Source organism: Alligator sinensis, unplaced genomic scaffold (assembly GCF_000455745.1).
Source record: "Alligator sinensis unplaced genomic scaffold, ASM45574v1 scaffold984_1, whole genome shotgun sequence".
Lineage (NCBI taxonomy): Eukaryota > Metazoa > Chordata > Crocodylia > Alligatoridae > Alligator > Alligator sinensis.
The window spans coordinates 1,424,772-1,445,987 of record NW_005842204.1 but is presented as its reverse complement, the minus strand read 5'-3'; the positions used below and the strand labels follow the sequence as shown (position 1 = coordinate 1,445,987).

Genomic DNA, 21,216 nt, shown 5'->3' with positions numbered 1-21,216 from the left:
CAGCTGGAAAATGCTTTTTCCACAACAACTGTCCTCCTGGGACTCAAGGTTTTAAACAAATGGCCAAACCCTGTTCTGCCAATGAGAAACTAATCACAAAGTCCACATGGCTTTCACATGCTCTCTCAAGTGTCTTAAAGGACCATATTCATTTTTTTTTGCACATATCTGATTTGAGAGCATGGCTTGTGACACCAAATTCTGAGAATTTATAAGCATATTCTAATTATGAAACCAGATGCTTTCTTATCATTTCTTTTATTTTATAAAGTACTGTTAATGATCCAAACCTTATCAGATGTGTACCTAGAACTATAGCATGGCCTTGGTTCATGCAGGTGTTTTCAGTGGGCATTTATGCCCGAATCAAGGGCAGAATACGGCCAACAGCAAATGTGTGATTAGATCTGAATCTTGTACAAACATAAGGGTATAGATTTGATTGCCTACTATGCATAAATACGTGTCACCAATGCAAATACCAGATTTGTTATCAGATCATCTAGATTAATTGCTATGGGGTTATCTACAAAAGAAGCCTCCATCCCTACCTTTCAGGGAGGAGAAAACTAAACTATCTGAAGCTGAAAAGGAGCTTCTGCCAATCTACTTTACCTGGGAGGCATTTATCTACTGTAAGGCTAGAAAGCATTACACAACCACACAATAGAGGTAGTATAGCTTCTGGAAATCTCTTAAGCCTTTAAAATAGAGTTAGCAATAACAATTTTATGAAAATATATGATCAATAAAAATGGACTTCTGTGACTGAATTCAACAAATCTGATTGTAAATACTAATAATATAAAAGTGTAAACTTCACCTTTTCACTTCAGAGTCATACAGAATAGGCCCCAAAACCTGCAGTAACACAATTATGATCTGCGGCAGTTGGGACTGGTACTCTACAATGATTTAGATGGGTAGAACATGGTTTTTATATCCATTTATCTTTATGTGTATGAAATTTCACAGCAAATGTTGCAAGGCTTGTGATTCATGGTGAGGAACATTTTTCCCCAGTTGTTGAGGATGAAATATTGGATGATAATATATTAAATTAAAGGAATCATTAATGATCAGATTTATCTTTCTAACTTGTGGTAAAGCTTGTAAAAACCAACATTGTGTATTGTACCACACTGCTCTTATTAAAAATTATAAACGAACCCTAATTTGTTACTAATATTTATTTCAGAATTTTACTCTTCATTTAGTTTTATGGTAAGTGTAATCTTGATGTTTTAATAGCTTCTCCCGTAATCACTACATAGACCTTCTAAATTTTGTCAGTGACAAACCTGTCTTTGTAGAAAGTGTATTCTTGTCTAAAAGCAGGACCAAAAAATGTTCTTTGTGCTTTGAGACACAAGGTGTACATTTTGTATATGCTAAGGCAATAAGAAAAAAAGAGTGTATAGCCTCGGAGAACATTATTTTGGCAAGTCATCTGGTCTAATTAAAATAATAACTCGAAGTACAATTCCTATTCAGCTTTCAGTAATGTTTTTGATATTTTGATATACCTTATTAGAGACTGCTTCAAAATTCAATATAGCTTTCTTTTAGTTGGTTTCTTTTACTGGTGTAGAAAATATGCCAGCACATTTTCTTTTGTTTGTATATCTGAATGAGTCTTGCACTTTTAATAGTGAGGTTCATCAATTAATTAGAAAAGTGATAGAATGAGTCTCTTGTCATCCAAATGTAAATGTGACAGGGCCGTATGAATACCACAGATGCTGGCCTGTTGTACAGACAGGGAGCAGTTAAGCCAATAGAGAAGGATACATTAAAAAAACAGGATGATGCCATTTATCTCATTTAAGAGCCACATATGTAATCAATGATTTGCGCTAAAGAAAAGGTCTCCAGGCACTCCTAATTTACACGGCAGGGAAGGGCAATGCAAATAATGTTTTGCAAGTGCTCCTTGGAAATATTCTGGATTACGTTCTTTACACCTATGTACAGACAGTGGACTAGATCCAGATTGACACAGTTGGGAAGGAGAGCATCTTTAGGCATGTGGCCTACTTTCCAGAAAGTCACGTTGTGGAGTGTGGTTTAAACATTCATTTCTCATATTGCTGAAGATATTTCTCAGATAACAAGATGTCCACATGGGCTTGCCTCAAAGCCACATTGCCATGAGCACATCTGCAGGAGCACAAAGTTCAAAGGAAAACAGAACAAAGCCTAAAACTTTACTGTAGCAGATCTGGAAATAAATAGCTGTAAGCAGTACTTAAACATGGGCAGCAGTGGCAGAGAATTAAGGCTGGCATATTTGCTATGGCTCCAAAGCCGTGAGTTCAGGGCCCACTCTAGACTTCTTCCAAAGGTCACCCCCAGTTGACCCAGCTGTAAATGGGTACCTGGCCATTTGGGCAGAGGAGTCAAAGATGGCTGGATGGGATGCTAGTCACATTGTTCCTGTGGGCTACAGAAGCTGGTGTGCCTTAACCACACTAGTCCAGTGGGTCTATAGCTTTGAAAGGCCCTTTGCCTTAGCTTCTCTTGTGAAATAGTAAAGGGAAGAAAGAACACTTTCCTAGCAACAACCTTGTGAACCAAATGGAGAAGACAAATAAGATGGGCATTGGGCACCTTCTAAATCTCTCATGTACAGTAATGATGCTGTTTGCCCATTGCATACCAGCTGTCTTGTAGCAGGGATTTCTAGTATGTGTCCTCTAGCATAGGGCACTGGTCTGGAATTTGGGAGGACTGGGGTTCAGTTCCTGGCCCTGCCACCACTTGGCTGGGTGACCTTGGACAAACTATTTCCCTACCAGTCTTATGTTCTCCATCTGTAAAGGGGGATGTGGTACTGACCTCCCTCATAGAGTGCTATAGAAGAGCTAGCTGTTATTACTATTGTTATATACACATCGTAGTATGCACAACATAGGAAAGTAACTCGGCTTGGCTGCAATGAATACATTCGTATCTGAATCTGAAATCCAACCCAAAGGCTGGAGTTGGCAATTTAGTACATCTAGCAGACAATGAAATGTCAAGCATTTAAGGGAGGGTAAAGAATATAAAGCCATATACTTACAAACCATATGACCTTTTCAATGTTATTGGGAGTCAAGGATTAATGGAGGCATGGACATTCATTTGGCCTGTCTGTTTTTCCACCCTGGAAAGGAAAAAAAAAAATCCTAGGGAGAGCTTTGGCTGTGACCGACAGAACCTCTGCCAGGCTGAAACAAAGCACAAGTCCTGTAGCTTGCATCTGGGGTTTGCAATAATATGCAACCAGTACAACAGAGCTATTAAGGTCCAAGCTCTTGTACCGCAGCTGGCTCCATCAGAGAACGCAAAGTAAACACGTCAGCACCGAAATGTTCTCTCACAGGTAAAAATGTTCCTGAAGAAATTGCATTTTCTACGTACAATTATAGAATGTGAACTGATACTACTGGCAGAATAAGATTGTGTCTGAATGTAAGGCCTTTCCAAGGAGCCAAGCAGGAGGTAGTGACCCAGATGATATATCAGCTGGAAGGCATGGAGATTTGGGTCTGACACAGCACTCAGGCACTGCCAGCAGAGAGAAGACACAAAGGGCAGAAAAAGTGATGAGGTTTCTATCCTTCTCCCTTCCCCATTCTACCGCTGCTTCCTGCTCTTTTCTGCTTTCTGATTCCCTGGCTGTACACTTTCTTCTCCAGTACTTCCATGGTGATCACAGCTAGACCATCTGTAGTAAAGGTAGTTCCAAGATGTAGCCATCCTGTGATCTGGTGCAGTGCTGGCCTTTGTCTGCTGGTGTCTGTAGCCTCCGATGTGCCCCGTGATGTGTCCAGACAAAAGGGGGAGCTCTGAGGCTGGTGGACAACATGTTCTACACTGTGCATGGGTCAGAGGAGAAAGTATTTGAGAGGAGCTTTAAAAAAAATGAATCCCTTAAGGTATTGAAATCCTTATTTAAATAGATTAAATAACTGTTTTTAAAAAGTGGTGAGTAAAGTCAACAGGAGCTGCTAGCTGTTCCAGATTTTAGCAATCTGATTTCGCAGTCTAAACAGAGTCTAACCTCATGCTAAGCTAAATTATTGTGCCCAAGAAAAGAGCACATAGGATAAGAGTTTATGAAGGTGATAAAAAAAAATGTGTTGTTATTTACACCTAAGGATGCAGAATATTAGAAATAGTCCACGGAGACCAAAACTTTTCATGCAGCTTTCATCTGGGATAAAGATGGTGTCCGTTAGATAGATGTGTCTGAGACCCTCTCTACATATTACACTTAAGGGCACATGATTAACCCGGTAATCGCGCCTTAAGTTGTGACCCAGCTACATGTTCAACCAGTTCATGGCATGATGAAACAAGCAGTAATCTACAAAGTTATTCAACAAAAATTATGTAATAACTTCATAGATTGTTCTAATCATGCCGTTAATTCAATGTGTGGCCAAGTGCTCCCCTGTGGCTGGGAGTCCCATCAACTGAGGGGCCCCCAGCCAGAGGGGCCCCCACCCACTGCCATCCCCGCAGCAGATATGGCTCATAGTGGCATCAGCGTTCCCAGTGCTGCCCCCTCTGTGAGCCTTGTCAACTGTAGGGCTCTCAATGGGAAGCATGCTGCCACCACTGTGAGCCTCAGCAGCTGCAGGGCTCACTGCTGTCCCCACTGCTGCCACTGCAAATCCCACACCTCACATGAGAGCATTCACCCTGCTGCCTCTGCTACAAGCCCTGCAGCCCCTGCTGTGGGTCCCGCAGCCAACAAAGCTCACAATGGGGACAGCTCCCGCTGCGAGCCCTGTTGGCTGCAGGGCTTGTAGCCACAGGAGCTGGTGCAAGGGGAGCCCGGGCTCGTGATTCTGGGCTCCCCCTGCACCAGAGATAAGGTATGATGGGATCTAAATTGCAATCCCACAATCGTGCCTTCTGCCATGCACACGTGGACATTGCACATTAGATCTCATTACACCTTTACCTGCACATGTAGAGAGGCTCTGAATTTTAAATTCTGCTTCAAGTACGTGGTCTATCATGTTCCACTACTGATCACTAATCCATGACATAAAATATTCCTGAAATATGCTCTCTTCCTGTGTGACTGAACTTGCTCTAAAAGCTTATGATAGTTACCTTTTCTGGTGAAATTTTCCAGCTTGCTAAATGAACAGCATCCTTAAATACTCATGCACGGTGCATTTGTCTGTCATCACATTGAATCTGGTTGCGATTTACATCTCTGTAAAAAGTGTCTCTACACTTTTCTTTCACCATTTATCTCAGCCAGAGTCAGACCAACCCTTTGCTAACATAATGTGCTCCCCACTTTTCTCTTCACTGCTCTTCACTTGTGCTTCAATTTTCCAAGGGCTCCCTTGCTGTATCCGAGGGATATTATAGAGTTTAACATGCTGTTCCATATCTGTGTCATCTTTGCTTCATTGCTCCAGAGCCTTAGAGCAGGTCCTAATATCTTGTGACCTTGTGCGCAAAGACTTTCATTCTTTGACAAAAAGGAAATCTGCTTTCCTTGCCTTGGCATGCGATAAGCTTATTTCAATTGCACTGAGTATCCTGAGCATGTAACAAAAGTGCCAAAAGCAAAGTAAGCTTGAAGCAATCATTTTTCGCTGGTCAGCAGCCTACATTTGTATGCGCAGAAAGGGCTCTTAATGTGGTCAACACAGTGAGAAAAGGTTCTGTTTTAACCTCCTGCAGCCAGAGATGATTTTAGGTGATGATTAATGTAAAATAAAGATACCACATATGAAGCCTATGATGTTGTTGCCTTGAAATGTCAGATATGGTAGCTGTTTTCCTCAGTCCATGACTGAAATTCTTGCCAAAGGGTGAATTTGCCAGGAACCTCTTTGAGATTCTTGGCCGGTGTGATTATCTATTATGGTAATGCAAGCTGTTAAAGCACTGGCCTTAATGGACAGTACATTTTCCTAGGAAAAGGTATGCTATGTAGAAAGGCCAGATTCTCAGCTGGTATCAACTGAATTAAAGCCAGTGGAATTTATGCCTATTTTTATCAGTTGTAAATTGGGCTCAACATGATTAAAACAGTGCATCAAATATGAGCGATCTTATTCAATGTCGTTCAGAAAGGCAAATGAAACACTTTCCGTTAGCCAAAATTATATGAGAAAGGACGTATATTAGAAAGCAGAACTCCATTTTAAATCCCCAAAGGATAAATAATATAGTCAATAATGAGGAAACCAGGATCTGCTCAGCTACTGTATATCCTTTGCTCTGGTAGGCACCTTGTTATAACTTACATTAGTGTTTCAGTCACTCACCAGAATCACCAAAGCTATTTCCGACTGTATTTTAAGTATTTGTTTACTCGGTTGTTACAAATTGCCTATGGGATGTGAACTGTCTGTCACTTCCAGAGCAATTAGTACATGAAACCTTATCAAAAGAAATCCGTCAAGTTTGAAAAGCCATAAATATTGCAGAGATCTCTAAGGAAATCAAGCTGAGTGTGGTACAGTATGTATTTACATGTTGCAATACAAGGAGAAGGACTTCCCTGGTCTGATTTGTGTTCTGTTCCTTATAATACTTAAGTTCATTATAATTCTTCAATCAAAATGATTTTATTTTGGAAGGAAAACCATTAATAGTAGCACTCAATTGCATTAAATATTACAGGTGACTCGAGCTGGCTGTTTTATGCCTTGTAGCTAAAGCCATTCTTAGTTGTAGTTCTTTGTAGTTTTACTTGAGGATAATAAAAAAGACAGAGATGTTAATTAGTCATCTCTATTAAAGCCAAGGTTTTCAAAGAGGGCTAGTGATTTCAGTGACTTATTTTTTAGGAACTCAGGCTGGGATAGTTTAGAGGGATCTTGACTGTTCAGAAAGAACTGCGAATCTATCTTCTGAAAATTATTGGCCTCAAGCAGGACTATAAAAAAAGAAAAATCCCAAATTGCTCTTCATTTCCAAGAAACTCTTAGTCTGGTAGCTCAAAGAAGGAGCACAGCTCAGCCTATTGTAGACAACATAGATTTGTAGAAGTTTGGGTCAGAACAGACCTCGGTAGGTCATCAAGTCCGACCCCAGGAAAGAGCTCTCGGGTTAGGTGACCCCAGCCAGGTGCATATCTAGCCTCATCTGAAAGACCCCCAAGGCAGGGGAGAGCATCACCTCCCTTGGAAGCCCATTCCAGATTCTGGCATCCCTCATCATAAAGAAATAATCCATGATGTATAACCTAAATCTGCTCTCCCTCAGTTTGTGGCTGTTGTTCCTGATTACTCCAAGGGGTGCCCTGGTAAACAGAGCATCTCCTATTCCTTGCTGTCCCCCACTGTTGCATTTGGAGGCAGCCACAAGATTGCCTCTCAACCTTCTCTTGCGGAGGCTGAAGAGATCCAGGTCCCTCAATCTCTCCTCGTAGGGATTAGCCTGCATGCCCCTGGCCATACAAGCACATCTGTTCCTCTGAACACCCACTTTGCTTTCTGTACCCTTGCAGTCTACCTATTCAGGGCTTCAAAATGGCCACTGAAATGAAGCCACACACGTTGTGGAATGGATTATTAATTCAGCATGCTGGTAGTCACTGCATAACACTGTGGTGTTAGAGGTTGTTGGGGTTTTTTCCCAATTCTTAGCAGGGGCATCTGGTCTGTAGAGATTCGCACAAAGCTAAAAGCCTCTCTTTGCATTCTAAAGCAGAAATGTTTATTTGTCTATTGTTGGATGCTTCTAGAGGGAAACAAGTTAATTGTTCACCAAGAGTAAATTAAAAAAAGGGAAAAAAAAAAAAACCTAAATGCTTGCAAAAAATAATAAGCCTGCTGAGAAGTGTTACCTTGTTTACTCTGAGTATCCTCTTGACATCAGCATGGGGTTACTTATAATTAGATGCACATGTGTAAATACAATGATTAGATATTCCCACATAAAGGTAATTATCATATCTTCCAAAAAAGTCTAAGCAGACATTTTATCATTCTTTTGTAAAAAAATAACGCCCCCCCACCCCACCACCAGCAATCTGCTGCTTAGTCCTTCTTCCGTGTGTAAATAGTAGAGCATTAGAACAGGGTATATTTCCTAATGTACGTAACAGTAGTCGAGGTCAACTACAATTATGACTCATTAGAGTATTAAACAAAGACTATGCTTTTTACTATAATTAGTGTTTCATTTACAAAGCTACAGAGATCTTTACTCACTGTAATTCCTCAAGCATTTTCAGTGTGTTTGGGTATTAGTCTAGATAAATATAATAGGGTTATATTTTATTAACCTATCTTATAAGCTGTGCAGCCACTTGCAGCATCTCTCACTATTTTTAAGTTTTCGGTTTCAAATTCTGTGAATCTGTGCAATAACTTAAAGAGATGTTTTATGTTAAACTAGAGTATTAGCTAATTGCATGGAGGATTATAGCTACATAAACTGGTGTATTAAAGATTCCACGGAATTTAATTATGCAGCCTCTGAGAGCATGGTTAGGCATGTCCTGGTATAAATTATCTTGAAAAGAAAGAAAGGCCAGAGTACACCTTCATGATGAGAGAAAACGGGCTATGCTGTTGTGACAAGTTTTTTTTTTAAAAAACCGTTCTTGTTCATTTCCTTCTGTTTTAGTTTGGAAAAGCAATGAGACACTTGAGCTACCTGCAGACTCTGAAAGGCACGGCAGCCTCTGTCCATATTAGCTCCACAATCCTAGAGATGGGAACCTTTTAATAATATACGGGTGTTTCAGAATGGCCGGGCAATTTCAAAATAAAACCATTTGGGGAGCAGTGGATCACTTACTGAACGACTTCGCTTCTCTCCATAGCTGTAAACAATCAGTGCATTTGGCAAAGCCACCATCCATGTTCCTTGCTGCTGCACAGGTTTCCACTCGCTGCGCACAAATTGGTTTTATTTCAAAACTGCTGTTGCTTTTTGAAACACCCTTATATCTTAAAAAATTCTGAGTAAGCCCCCCCTACCCTAACCGCAAGAGGCAGGGGAAATTTATTTTCAGTTCTGACTCAAGATAGAGCCATCCACTAAATAACTGTAATAACCAAGATGTTGTTAACACTGATCATCCCTGGGTTTTTTTTCCCCCCAATTCCAGAACTCATTTATGCATGGATCTTCAATGAATACCCATCATTTGTGCAGCAAGATAATCGTCGCTTTGTTTCTCAAGAGACTGGGAATTTATACATAGCTAAAGTGGAGGCGTCAGATGTGGGCAACTACACCTGCGTGGTGACAAACACCGTAACAAATAACAAAGTGCTTGGACCTCCGACTCCTTTGATCCTGAGGAATGATGGTAAGACTTCTGATTTACGGCTTTAACTAGTCATTGCAACAGTATTACTAAATGGTTTTACTTCTAGGCGCAGGTAGAGTCTCAACTTCACAGAGTTTCACCAAGGATCTGAAGAACTCTGATTCCGTTTGTAGTTCTTCCTCACACAACTTAGTATTTTTCTTTAATTAATATATGCTTATGAATGATGTCCTGTCACTGGGAGAGGCCACAACATCAGGAGATGGTTATAAAACAAGAACTGGGGATGCTTCAGCAAGGTCAGAGAAGTAAAGAGATTTTAGTGGTCTGGATATGCTGTCGCTCTGTGCATTTTTATGAAGCTCAAAAGGAAAAACAAACACTTTGATGTTTTGGAAGCTATTAACATGGGTAATATTTCCCAAGACAACAAATGCTGTTTTTAGTAGTAAATAATGGTATAATACCAAAAAAAAGGAAAAGAAAGTTAAAAAAACAAACAAGATTTCTGATTTTATGCTGAGAATTGCTTTGCATCGCATTAGTTTTTGAGCACTATAAGCAGGCCCACACCATTATATTTCATGATACTGCAGTGGTTCTTGAAAGGATAAAATTTAAGCCTTCCATTCACATTTACCGCACAAGTAGGACTTACTGTTGGAAGCATCTTTTGTCTGAAGACCCAAAACTTCCCAGTGTCATCCCTTGTGGAATAGTCTCAAAGCTGCCAGCTCTCTGCCTGGGAATCCCATTGAAGTTAACAGGATTTCCATGCATGGCAAGTTTATAGGTTTGGGAGTAACTACTATGCTAGGTTAGGAACGTTGAGCTAGGCAAATTAGTCACATCTGCTCTCAGACACACCCAGGAGACTGCATGGAAGTCAATGGAGCAGAACCGGTTTAAGTGACAGAAGAATTTAACATTTTGAATCCAAAGTACGTTACCCATTATGTGAAAGAAAAGGTCACAAATTAAAATATGTCAGCTCCTCCACTAGAGTCTTCCACGTATGAAGAAGAAAAAGAACGCTTGTGTTATCTGAGTCCTATCTTCTATATTTCCACTTTACACAAACCATGCCATGTGTCTGAAATTGCTCCCATTTACTTCGGGCTCTGTGCCTGCTACTGATTTGCTGTGACGATGATCACCACCGGTACTGGCTGTAACATGCACTGGCCAAGTGAACTGTTTCTCTGCACACTTCCTACCATGTTTACAGGGTCCGATTGCCTTCTTAAGGTAATCCACAGAAATGTTCTCTGGGCCCTTTGAAGTGCGTTCAGCTGTTTATTATAGATTTGAAACTTTAATTAAATCTCTGAGGAGCTCTGGGGTAAACAGAAAAAGTGCTATCATGGCCATTTTAGCAAGAGATTGCCAGGTAGACTGATGATGAGCTAATTTTATATTTTGAAATTAAGTGTATTGCTAGCATTGCGTGCAAACTCTCCTTAAACTCATTTCCTGTTCTGTTTCTGACACCATGCTGAGTGATGCAATAAAATCAGGATTTAAAGCACTAGATAGCACATCAAAGGAAAGAAGCCAGTACGTGATGTTTGCAGCACTTAAAGAACAGTGAGAGAGAGAGAAATGAAAATCCTAGAGTATTCATACTTCTGCTAGGAAATGCATCTTGTTTTGTAGTTTGATTTTATATTTAACTTGTCCAGTACATCTAAATTATATGTGATAGATTGGAAAATTTTGTCATTACATTAGCAGATAAAGAGCTCAATTGATCAATAAGTGAAGTCCCATAACATTTAAATTAAATGACCTTGTCATATGGACACATTTCATAATGTGCCTCTTCCATTCAACTTGCAGTATCCTAAGCTGTTACTCGTCTATCTACTGTAGGCTACTAAGCATGTAGCTGTGTAACAGTATTTTTCCTTATGTTTCAAGGATAGAATACCATTTTCCCCTCCCAAAATGAAGAAAGGTTAGTTAACATAGGCTGAATTAAGTGTGAAAGTCTCTTCACCTGTATGCAAGCATAAGGCCTGACTACCACTCTAGGTTACAGACCTAGAGGAGCATAAAGGAAAACTAAAACCTACCTGTTATGCCCTTGGAGGATGCTTTTAGCCCAAACTCTGTGGAAGACAACCTTTAGACTGTCTTCCAAGGATCCCTTTGCAAGGAGTGGTGCAGAGTACAATAAAACCTTGAAACTCTGGCAGTGTTCCTTAGCCCCTTGCAAAGATGAGAGCCTGCGAACTAGGCTGGAGCATACTAGCCACAAGCAAACAGCTGCACGGGACTGCTGAAGTGCTCTAGTGGTTATTTCAAAGGGTGTCGCTCCTCCAGTCAGCTGCACAGGATTGCATCTATGCTCTGGCTGGTCAGAGAAGCAGCACTCTTTGGAGCTAGCAGACAGCTAAGTGGTTCACCCATAATTCAGAGGCTGTGACCCACCCAGATGCGAAAAATTCAGGTTCAGCGGCACCCAGAGATGAGATTGGAAGGGGCATATCTGAGGCAGGATGGCAGCACACAGCACTGTCAACCCTACAGCAGTCAAGGAGGGACCTGGGACTTAGAGAAGACCTCAGGGTTTCCAACTCCCAGAGCACCTGAGGACCCAGGGAATGGGAGCTCAAAGATGGCTTAAAAGCCCCTTCTGTCTTGGAGCTATGAGCTCTGTGCTGTGTCTTTTAAGCTCTGTCCCTATAAAGCATGCCCCACTTCCTCACTCCCATTCTATACCCATCAAATCCTGGTGGCCCTGAGCATACACCACAAAGCTGTTAAAGCTGTCTGCCTTGGGCATGCTTACTGGTACATGCTTGGGGCAGCAGTAACTCAGTCCCATGTACCCCACTCCGATGTGCCAGTTCCGTGTCCTCAGGGGTACTTAGTTCCATTCCTAAGTGGCTCTTTGCTCCATACCCGCTGTTTCCCCTACCACCAAGTGGTCAGGTGCTGTTATAACACATACTGCAGGCAGCCAGTTTGGGAAGAACTGGTTGTATCTACCACTTACTACAATGGGCACATCTACGTGTGCAATTCATGTGGCTGAATAAACTCTGGCACAGTTCATGCCAGAGTTTATTGCTCCTGGGTGCTACATTCACATGTGTACCTGGAACTGCAGCATGTCGAGCCAGGGTGGATCAGCCCAGCTGGCAGTGGTCCCCAGGGCTCAGCCTGCCGGCCAGGACTGCTCCAACTTGGCTCAGCAGGCTGGGGCACAAGGGTGTTTCAGTGCAAGCCGCCCACACACTGAAGCACCCTCACGCTCCAGCCAATCCCATCACTATCTACACATATGTTGCAGCAACATAAATAATGCCATCTTAGGATGGTACTTGTGTCTGGCCCCACTATCCTATGATGGAGTTAATTAGTTTAGTCCATCCGAATAGCACTGCACATGCAGACGGTGACATTTTACTGTGCAGTTAATAAGGTAGCTCCTCAGCAAACATCTTGTGTAGACGCACCCAATGGGAATTTACTAAGGAGTAAAATCTAAGGTAAATCATTCTGTAGCAAGCTTGTGACATGTCCATGCCCTCAGATGAAATTGGGTTTGCAGTATTAAACTAGCAATTGCCTTCTAGGTTGTTTTTAAGATGGTTTAGGGCCGGGAGTCATTTACAGCAGTAATTTTTTGCAAACTTGTCTTACTCCTGGATCAGATTTGCGTATCTGCAATCCTTTTTCGTTATCCCCTTAGCAATTACTTGCATGTGATCGTCTTGCAGAAATAAGTTTTAAGCCATTTAAAATAGCACAGCTTGGTGCAAAGCGTCATGCTCTTGAACCAGAAGGAAGTCAAGGGAAAGGATCCAGGTGTTTAGAATCAAATCAGATTCCTATAGACCGGTTGCATTCCACACCTGAGTCTTTTGTTTCTCATTTACTTGTTTTTACTTCCAAGGCTCCAAGGTTGTAAATCTCCTGATGTTATTTTTAGTGGCTTTTGGCAACCAGTCATATATTCTCTTGCAGACTGAAATTGGGTTTCCTGTTCTTGGAATCAGAAGATGCCTTCTTAACCCATTAGTCAAGTATTTGAAATACTTGGGTAGCAGTTACTCCTTGGGGAATGAAAATATCAAAGAGGATATAGGAACAGTGGTAGGAGTAGACTTTGTCGAGACAGTCAGCTTGATCTATATTAGCCCAAATTGTTTGTTTCTAGCTGAAAGCAGACAGAGGTTGTTGTATGATGACAAATATGGTATCAAATGTACTTTGTGTGCTACAAAAAGATACTTTCCACTATCCACGTTAAACATTTCCTCCCAGATAGACATTCAGCTAAACCCCATCTAGGCATTGCCGGATTTATGTGGGCAACTATCATAATATGTGTATGGATAAATGATGGATCTGTCTGAGATTTAACTACAGCACTCAAAAAAAAAAATTAGATGCAGCGAGTCCTAAAACTGCACATTTGTAGTTTGCTGCTTGTCTAGAAATGTATACATGTAGTCCATCGTGCATCTCTAGGAATTACGACTGATTAAAGACATGAGTTACTGATCAGATTGGAATGATAATCTATTCAGGTACAGGAGACATCTTCTCAGGCTCTTAAAACAAAAGATTAGTGCCCTGTCATAAACTCAGACAGATCCTCCTGTATTTTATTCTCGCTTCCTCCTAACAGCAGTATAAATTCTCTAAATTTTAATGGCTCCCTCTGAGCAGCCTGTTCTCCCCCCTTCTTTTCTTTAATATGCCAGTGTGAGGTCTGTAGGTGTGAAGAATATTCTTTACACATCAAATGCAAAAAGATCTTTCAGGCTATGTATAAAAAATACTTTGAACTATTATTATGAGAGTCTAAGCCTCTCAAAGCATTGGGATTGAGATTCCAAATCTTTCAGCTCTAAGCCTCTTGTTCAGACCTGGTCCACATCTACAGTGTCAAAAAGACTGATGGTCAGGGGAGAATACCTGGAGCTAGGTGGCAAGCTTGCTGACAGTCTCACCAGGGAGGCTGCAGAAGAATTGAGCTGCCTTCCCACCCCCCCACCCCCCCGCGGTGGTTACTCCAAAAAAGTCATACTTCAGGGGTTGTACTGCTATGAGCCACCCTACCAGTTCTGCAGAGCCAGACCTCAGCCTGGTTTTCTCAATCCACTTCTTCTCAAGAGCAGCATTTTTGCATCTAAGGGAAGGAAAAAAAAGTTACCGTGGGCTGTTTCTTGTGACTCATTTTTGGGGAAAAACAATTCATTTGTTGATTATTCAGTATGTGAAAATACTGAGTCAGGTAACTTGGAAAATGAAGTGATTGCCATTATTAAATAAATGCTAGCAAGGTGCTTGGCTCTGTATAAAACACAGGGCATAGACACCCAAAGCTCTTTAACATGAAATATTTTAACCTTACCCCTCTTAAATAATTTGTGACACCATCGAGATGGGCTCCTTAAATGCCCCAGCACTAGAATGTGTGAAAAATTGATTTTTCATTTGGTTGCTAAACCAAAATACATATATTTTATAAGTAAAATATAAATTGATATTTTATGTACCATGTAGTGTTACCCCTGGTCTGAAATAGGCGGGGAAGGGATATAAACCATATGTGTACAGTAGCCTCTAGGCTGTGAAATATAAGAGACTAAGGGAAGGAGGTACCTCCATCCTCTTCCTATGTCTTAGGAATGTGCTTAAGTCCCTTTGTGAATATGTCCGTTGCATGATTCATTTTGAAATGGGACCCCTTTCTCTCTTCTGGTCTTACTCTAAAGCCTAATCCTAAACCTAATCCTAATCCTAAACCAAGTCCTCCTCCTCCTATGCAGAATGAGCAGGGTGGAGGTAGTAGGCAAATGCATGGGGTAGTACTAAGGTAAGGATTCCCATCAGCCCCCGTACAACTGGGCAGCTGAGGATTATCTATATCCAATGACTCCAAGTGAAACATGATCATATAGTGCACAAGAGAGGTGCTTTCTCTACCAAACCCTCAAAAAAAATGTCCCTGTCACCCCTGCTCAACTCCCCTGTTAAAAGTTCAAGCACTAGCTATCAGCTGGCAGCGCATTTGAAGTGAAAAGTGCCCAGGTGTTCACAGGAATCGTTTGCACAACAGTATGCATCTTGCTGGGGCTCCTTAAGGAACAAAAAATTACACCCAAATAAACCAATAATCATAGAAGAGAACTGAAGTCGAGTGGAATAAAATCACCATCAGTACCAGCTGCATGGCCTAATTAAACTTGAACATTTCACAGGTGTTCCCAGAAAAAGCACAGCACTTCCCCCAAATAAATCAACTCACTGCAAAAATCCTCAAGGCTTAAAAAAAAATAAAACCAAATCCAAAAAGCACCTTTTTTTTTTTGAAGTCAGGAAGTTGAAAGGGTTGCAAACACCTAGAATAAGTAGTGTATCACAGCCTTCAGGTACAGCACGTTCAGACTCATCGTCTGCTTTTCTGGCCTTCATTCTCCCTCCCTTCCCCACCACAAATGAGCCGCAAGTTAAAACGCCCCTGAACAGCAGGAGGACTAAGGCATCTGTGACAAAATGAACTCTACACAGACCTCTCATCTACAATCATTGTTTCCTAGCCATGCACAGAAAACACAGGTTGTAACATAATCACCACGTACCTGTTATGTAGGTTGTAATTGCTGTGGGAGCAGCATTAACCAATAACTATATAAATCACTGGTATCTTCTACTGTGTACAATGGAGAAAAATTAGTTAAGAAGCCTAAATGATCCCACTACAGCAGTTATCTGAGGCCATAAGACAGCGGGACATGCCACCTTCAGCAATGGGTGATGCAAGCTGCAGTACATTTAAAGCCAAATCTCACCACCTGTGCCTTACACACAATGATTTCATAGAGGGAACCAGCAAAGGAGATCTTCCACTTCCATACTGCAAAGAGGCAGCAGTGTCCTTTGGTCATGGTGTACCCACTCCTCCAGCCTTCTTCAAGTTTGGGTAGTGGTTGTGAATCCACCTAGCCATTTAATTCCTCCAGCCATTTAATTACTCTAGCTCCACCAGATCACCTTGACTTTTTTTCCTGCATATCTGTTGAAGACTACAAGGCTGTTTGCAGTCTCAAAGAGTGGGACTGGCTTTCTTCCAAAAAACACATCTAAATGGCAGATTCAGGTGTTGGCAGCTCATGGTTTTAACCCAGCTTTTGCAGTCTGTGATTTTTTTCTTAGCCCCAGCTCTGAAGAAAAGCTTGGGGGGGGGAGGGGGTTGTTTTAAAATGAGTCGTTTTGTAGCTGTCATGGTGGCAAAGAAAAGCTAGAAAAATGTGACCCAGAAAGGCTTTAAAAAAAACTGGGGGGAAAATGCAAAGTATCATTTATTACTTAAAATCTTGTGATTTTTTTTTTTTTTTTTAAACTAGTCTCATGATTTTTCGAGGTCCGACCACTGTTTTTTAAATGCTTGGGCTTGGCAATCTTGATAGCAAAACAGGTGCTAGGCTGTTTAGTTTGCAAAGAAAAGAACAACTCTTGCAGTTAACAAAAAATCATAGCTAAGAGGAGTAATAATATCCAATTCCTGTGCCTAGTGATAGCACATTTCACTGTCCATTTCTTTTGTTCACTTTGGATTTAGAATTTGCTAATGCAATGTAAACCTCAGCTCCAAGCAAGAAATGGGGGAAGAGACAGCTAAAATGTAATGCTTCCTGCCACCCCTTATTGCATTATTCCTGTCTCCTATCCATCAAGTGAACAGCATATTAATAATGCAGGTTGCCTTGATTTCTTGCCGAGCCCTTCAGTGTGACAGAATATTTTGGGTTAGACTGTAGTTCCAGAATAGGGGAAGTATTAGGCCTGTGTGAAGCGGCTGGTATTCGCTGCCGATTTGGGGAGCAGTGATTCGGTTCGGTGATTCAAATCACTGTCCCAAATCAATTTGGCAGAATCTGATTTGGAGATTTGGCTACTGCCGAATCAGCCGAATTCCCAAATCAGCCAGGCCCATCCCCTACCCACTCTCCCAGCTCCCACCCCATGGCTGCCCCTCCTGCCCCAGCTCCAGCTCTTTAAGAAAAAAACCCCCAAAACCCCATACTCACTGTTTCTGCAGATGGGGGGCAATCCCCATTGCCCCCCTGCTGCCCTGCACCATGTGGGGGGCTCTTCCACAAGGCCCCCAAGGTCACTGCAGCGGTCGGGGACTGCCCGAATCCTCAAAACTCTGTCCGAATCTTTGGAAAAGATACACAGCTTCAAATGTATTCAGACCTGTTTATTGATCCCCTGATTCGATTCGGATTTGGAGATTCGGCCATGGAATCGGGCCAAATCTCCTCCAAATCAAATCAGCACCTGAAGCTTCGCACAGCCCTGGGAAGTGTGTACGTGCACTGTCTGAGGGGAAAATTGTGATTCAGTACTTTCTTCTTACCTCACTGGTCTGGTTATAGGATTTAGAGCATCTTAGACACCTATCGTGGAAAATTTCACCTGGAATGATTAGTTTGGCTACTTTTTAAGGAACTGAAAACAGGCTTACAATGAGAAGTATTGGGTAACATTAATAATAGCAGCAGCTACCATCCCAGCCTATATCTCAACAGTTCAAAGTGCTGAAGAATAGTAGACCTAATAATTCTCTGCGGGCATCCTCTTGTAATGCCTCCTCGGATAGTGACATTGTGAGTTCCTTGATGCACAGCGCTGACTGCCAAAAAAAAAAAAAAAAGTATTAGTATCTTTAACAAACATATTTTGTTCAGCTGGCTGATTTTATGTGGCAGGTGCTCTTTATATATAACATAACAGCAGTGCTTATTTGAAACAAATGGGTTGAAGGAGGGTGATGTAACCTGTTGTTGTATCAGAACAGGTAATATACAGGTCAGGGAATAAAAATGGATTTGATGTTAGCCTTAACACCTACTCATAGTGGGCACTTTAGCTATAAAACCATCCCACTGTGAAAAAGCAGAGCTAAAGGGCCTTTCTTGCTTTTCCTTGCTATCTCTAAACTTGTGTCATGCAGCACTTTTGAAAAAGCAGAGACACATACAGCGAACAAGGGCCATCGGAGCTGCTTCAGACACATTTGCTTCACTTGTGAGACCGACTTTGGTATGAATCCATGGTGCCCAATTTCTGAGTTGCCACATATTGATAGCACTCATTTTTCTTGATCGGGTATTCTTCCCTCTTCCCACAACTGCTGGATGGATCCCTGTTTTTGAACATCCTCCCCTTTTGGATGGTGCTCCACCAAGGAACCCATGCAGATTGATCATCAATTAGTTTATAATCACAATCAGTGAAATTATATGCATCCGATTTAAGATGATGCACTCCACAGACATGTAGCAATTTATCATAAATATAATGGCTTTTTTATGCACACACAATTTTTAACACAATTTTACAAAAGGCTGCCACAATGCATGATATACTAGGGCAGTAAAAGATCAAAAATTTACCCATACCCTCACTATATGATCCCTGAGCAGCTAAATCTGTGAAGTTAAATGGGAGCCTTGCTTTAGCCCCAGCACTTTTAATTTTTTTTCCTTCATGGATTTGTTTCACCCATTTTTCAAACAAGGTTGAATCCTACATTCTTATGGCTTCCCTTCTTTTACAAGTTACCTGCAAAATAACTGAATATTCAAAAGCAAAAAGTAACAGAGCCATGAAGAAATGCTAATCTTTGGCAGATGGTATGGAGCTGAGATGCAGATTTTCCTCCGGCAGTAAATGGGAAAAGAACCCACACTTACACGGCTGTTAAAGATGGGCCCTGTTTTAAATGAATAGATTAATTGGGCAAGTAATGATGTATAGAGCAGCTCTGCATTAGCACAGCAACACTTGAGAATTTATTGCAAAATTCAACCAAGCTTTAGCACATATTATATGTTTGCAGGGGTGATGGGTGAATATGAGCCAAAAATAGAAGTGCAGTTTCCAGAAACGGTTTCATCTGCAAAAGGAACAACTGTGAAACTGGAATGCTTCGCCTTGGGAAAGTAAGTTTTTATTCATTATTATTACCATAGCTTGAATGGGTGTCATAGTCCTGTCTATTTGAGTTTGGGGGATTTTTATTCTCTTGCTGTATTTACTGGATTTGCTAGATTCCTTTCTGGGCAAAAGTGTATTTTTGGCTTGCCCAGGTACCCCAAACGCTATTGCCAAAGGGAAGAAAGATAAAATTGTATTTTTCAAGTTGCATCCAGGTGCATTTTCTCCCTAGGATCATATGTGGGACCCTGAAATAGTTCACAAGTTCCAAATGATGGGCATCTGTGGTCTCTATATATAGTCACACAAAATTTACCGTGTGCATGTTTTATATATGAAAACTCTCTTTATTGCCACGCATATAATTTATTGCTTGTGTGTTACATTTATGGAAAATGTAGTCTCTATGACTAGTCTGTGGAGAGGATAAAGATAACTATATAGTTTAAGGGGAAAAGTGGAGTTGCTGGAACTATAGGTGACAAGAAAGCAACTCGGTAGTAAATTGTGTTTCAAATGCTAGGTTGCGGCTTACCGGGTTTGTATAGACAATGTGAATGATGGGCTTTCTCCTGATGGTTGATCAACTGACTATCAAGAAATCATGCCATAAGCAATAAGACTATAAGTCCTGGAGAGCTGGAGAGCCTTCACGCTGTGGAAAGAGAGGTTATGACCATCATCATTGTCATACTCTATGAAAGAGGCAATTTGTCGGATGAATGGTTCTTGTAGCAAGGCCAGCAGTATCGTAATTGGGGGGGGGCAAGCTGCCTGCTCCAACTTTGAAGGGGCACCAGGACTGCCCCTTCCCTCCACCCCTCCGCAGAGCCCTTGCCATAGATGCCGGGCACCACAGCCCCATACCCAGGGTGAGGGTCGAGTGAGATGAGCAGAGTGGTGCTCTCCCCTGGGACCTTTTGCTATAGCAGCCACAGCCCTGTGCCCTATAGCCTATCTGAGGTGCAGGGGAGTGAACGGAGCTGGTACTGCTGGGACTGGCACTGCCATAGCAAAAGCAGTGGCAGAAGCTGCTTTCCATATGCAGAAAGCACAGGCAGGTAAGAACTGCCCTTCTCCTCACCCAGGAGTCAGCCTAATCTTGCACTCCCCCTGCACTGCCCCAGGTGCTGGATGAGCCCGCTATACCCCTGAAGACCAGCACCATGCCCATACGGCCAAGACTTAATCTCCCTGGCCGGGTACAGACATTACACTTGTATCATTATTAGTGATCAAAAACCAGTCTCTACCCGTAACAGAACAGAAGTTCAGCACACACAGACTGTTTTAAAATTGACAGAACCTGGTCTAAGATTTGTTGCCCCCTCCAAAAGGCAAATCTGTTTTTGGTTTGCTACTGATCTAAACTATACCGCCTTGGACGTTTTGAATGTCTGTACCTAACCCCTCAACTTTGGTACGAGTAGACTTGGGCCCAAGGAAGCATGGGATCAAAAGAAAAACTGTATTTTCCTTGGGAACAGGGAACCAGAGCATTGAACCGCACATATCATTTACTGTGTTTGTGTGTGCTTATGAAAAATGTGGTGTCTGTGGAGAGGATAAAGCCTGTGGAGAGGATAAAGGACCTACTGTTGTAGCTAGCTGTGGGACCTCCTGTTCATGTAATTTGGTAAAGACCTGTGTTTTGGCAACTGATAGATCAATGCTCAAGTCCTGTTTCATCAGTGTGGGATGTGCATGTGTGTGGTTTATCTGAGGTCTGGGTCTTCTGTCTGTAGTTTGTATTCCTTATAAAATATGATCAGAAATGTTTTATGTAAAAGCTTTTGGAGAAATAGACCTACTGCTGTCTTTCCACTTTTCTAAATATGAGCTAATCCAGTAAAAGGACACGGCTTTTACTGTGAAGCTCTTTTACTTTATTCTTATTATTAGCCCAGTTCCAACTATTAGTTGGAGAAGAGCAGATGGAAAGCAAATACCCAGGAAAGCCAGGAGACACAAATCCAGCGGAGTTCTTGAAATCCTAAACT

The 21,216-nt window shown here is 41.6% G+C and overlaps 1 protein-coding gene across 1 annotated transcript in view; it reads left to right on the top strand.

The window, feature by feature from the left end:
* The window catches only part of CNTN4 (contactin 4), a 575,590-nt gene that overhangs the window by 440,550 nt on the left and 113,824 nt on the right, over positions 1–21,216 (top strand). The window contains 4 exon segments of the mRNA XM_006026697.3: positions 9,086–9,289; positions 19,119–19,221; positions 21,119–21,212; positions 21,214–21,216. The exon segment at positions 21,214–21,216 is cut by the window's right edge and continues 91 nt beyond it. Coding sequence (XP_006026759.2) covers positions 9,086–9,289; positions 19,119–19,221; positions 21,119–21,212; positions 21,214–21,216 — 404 coding nt within the window.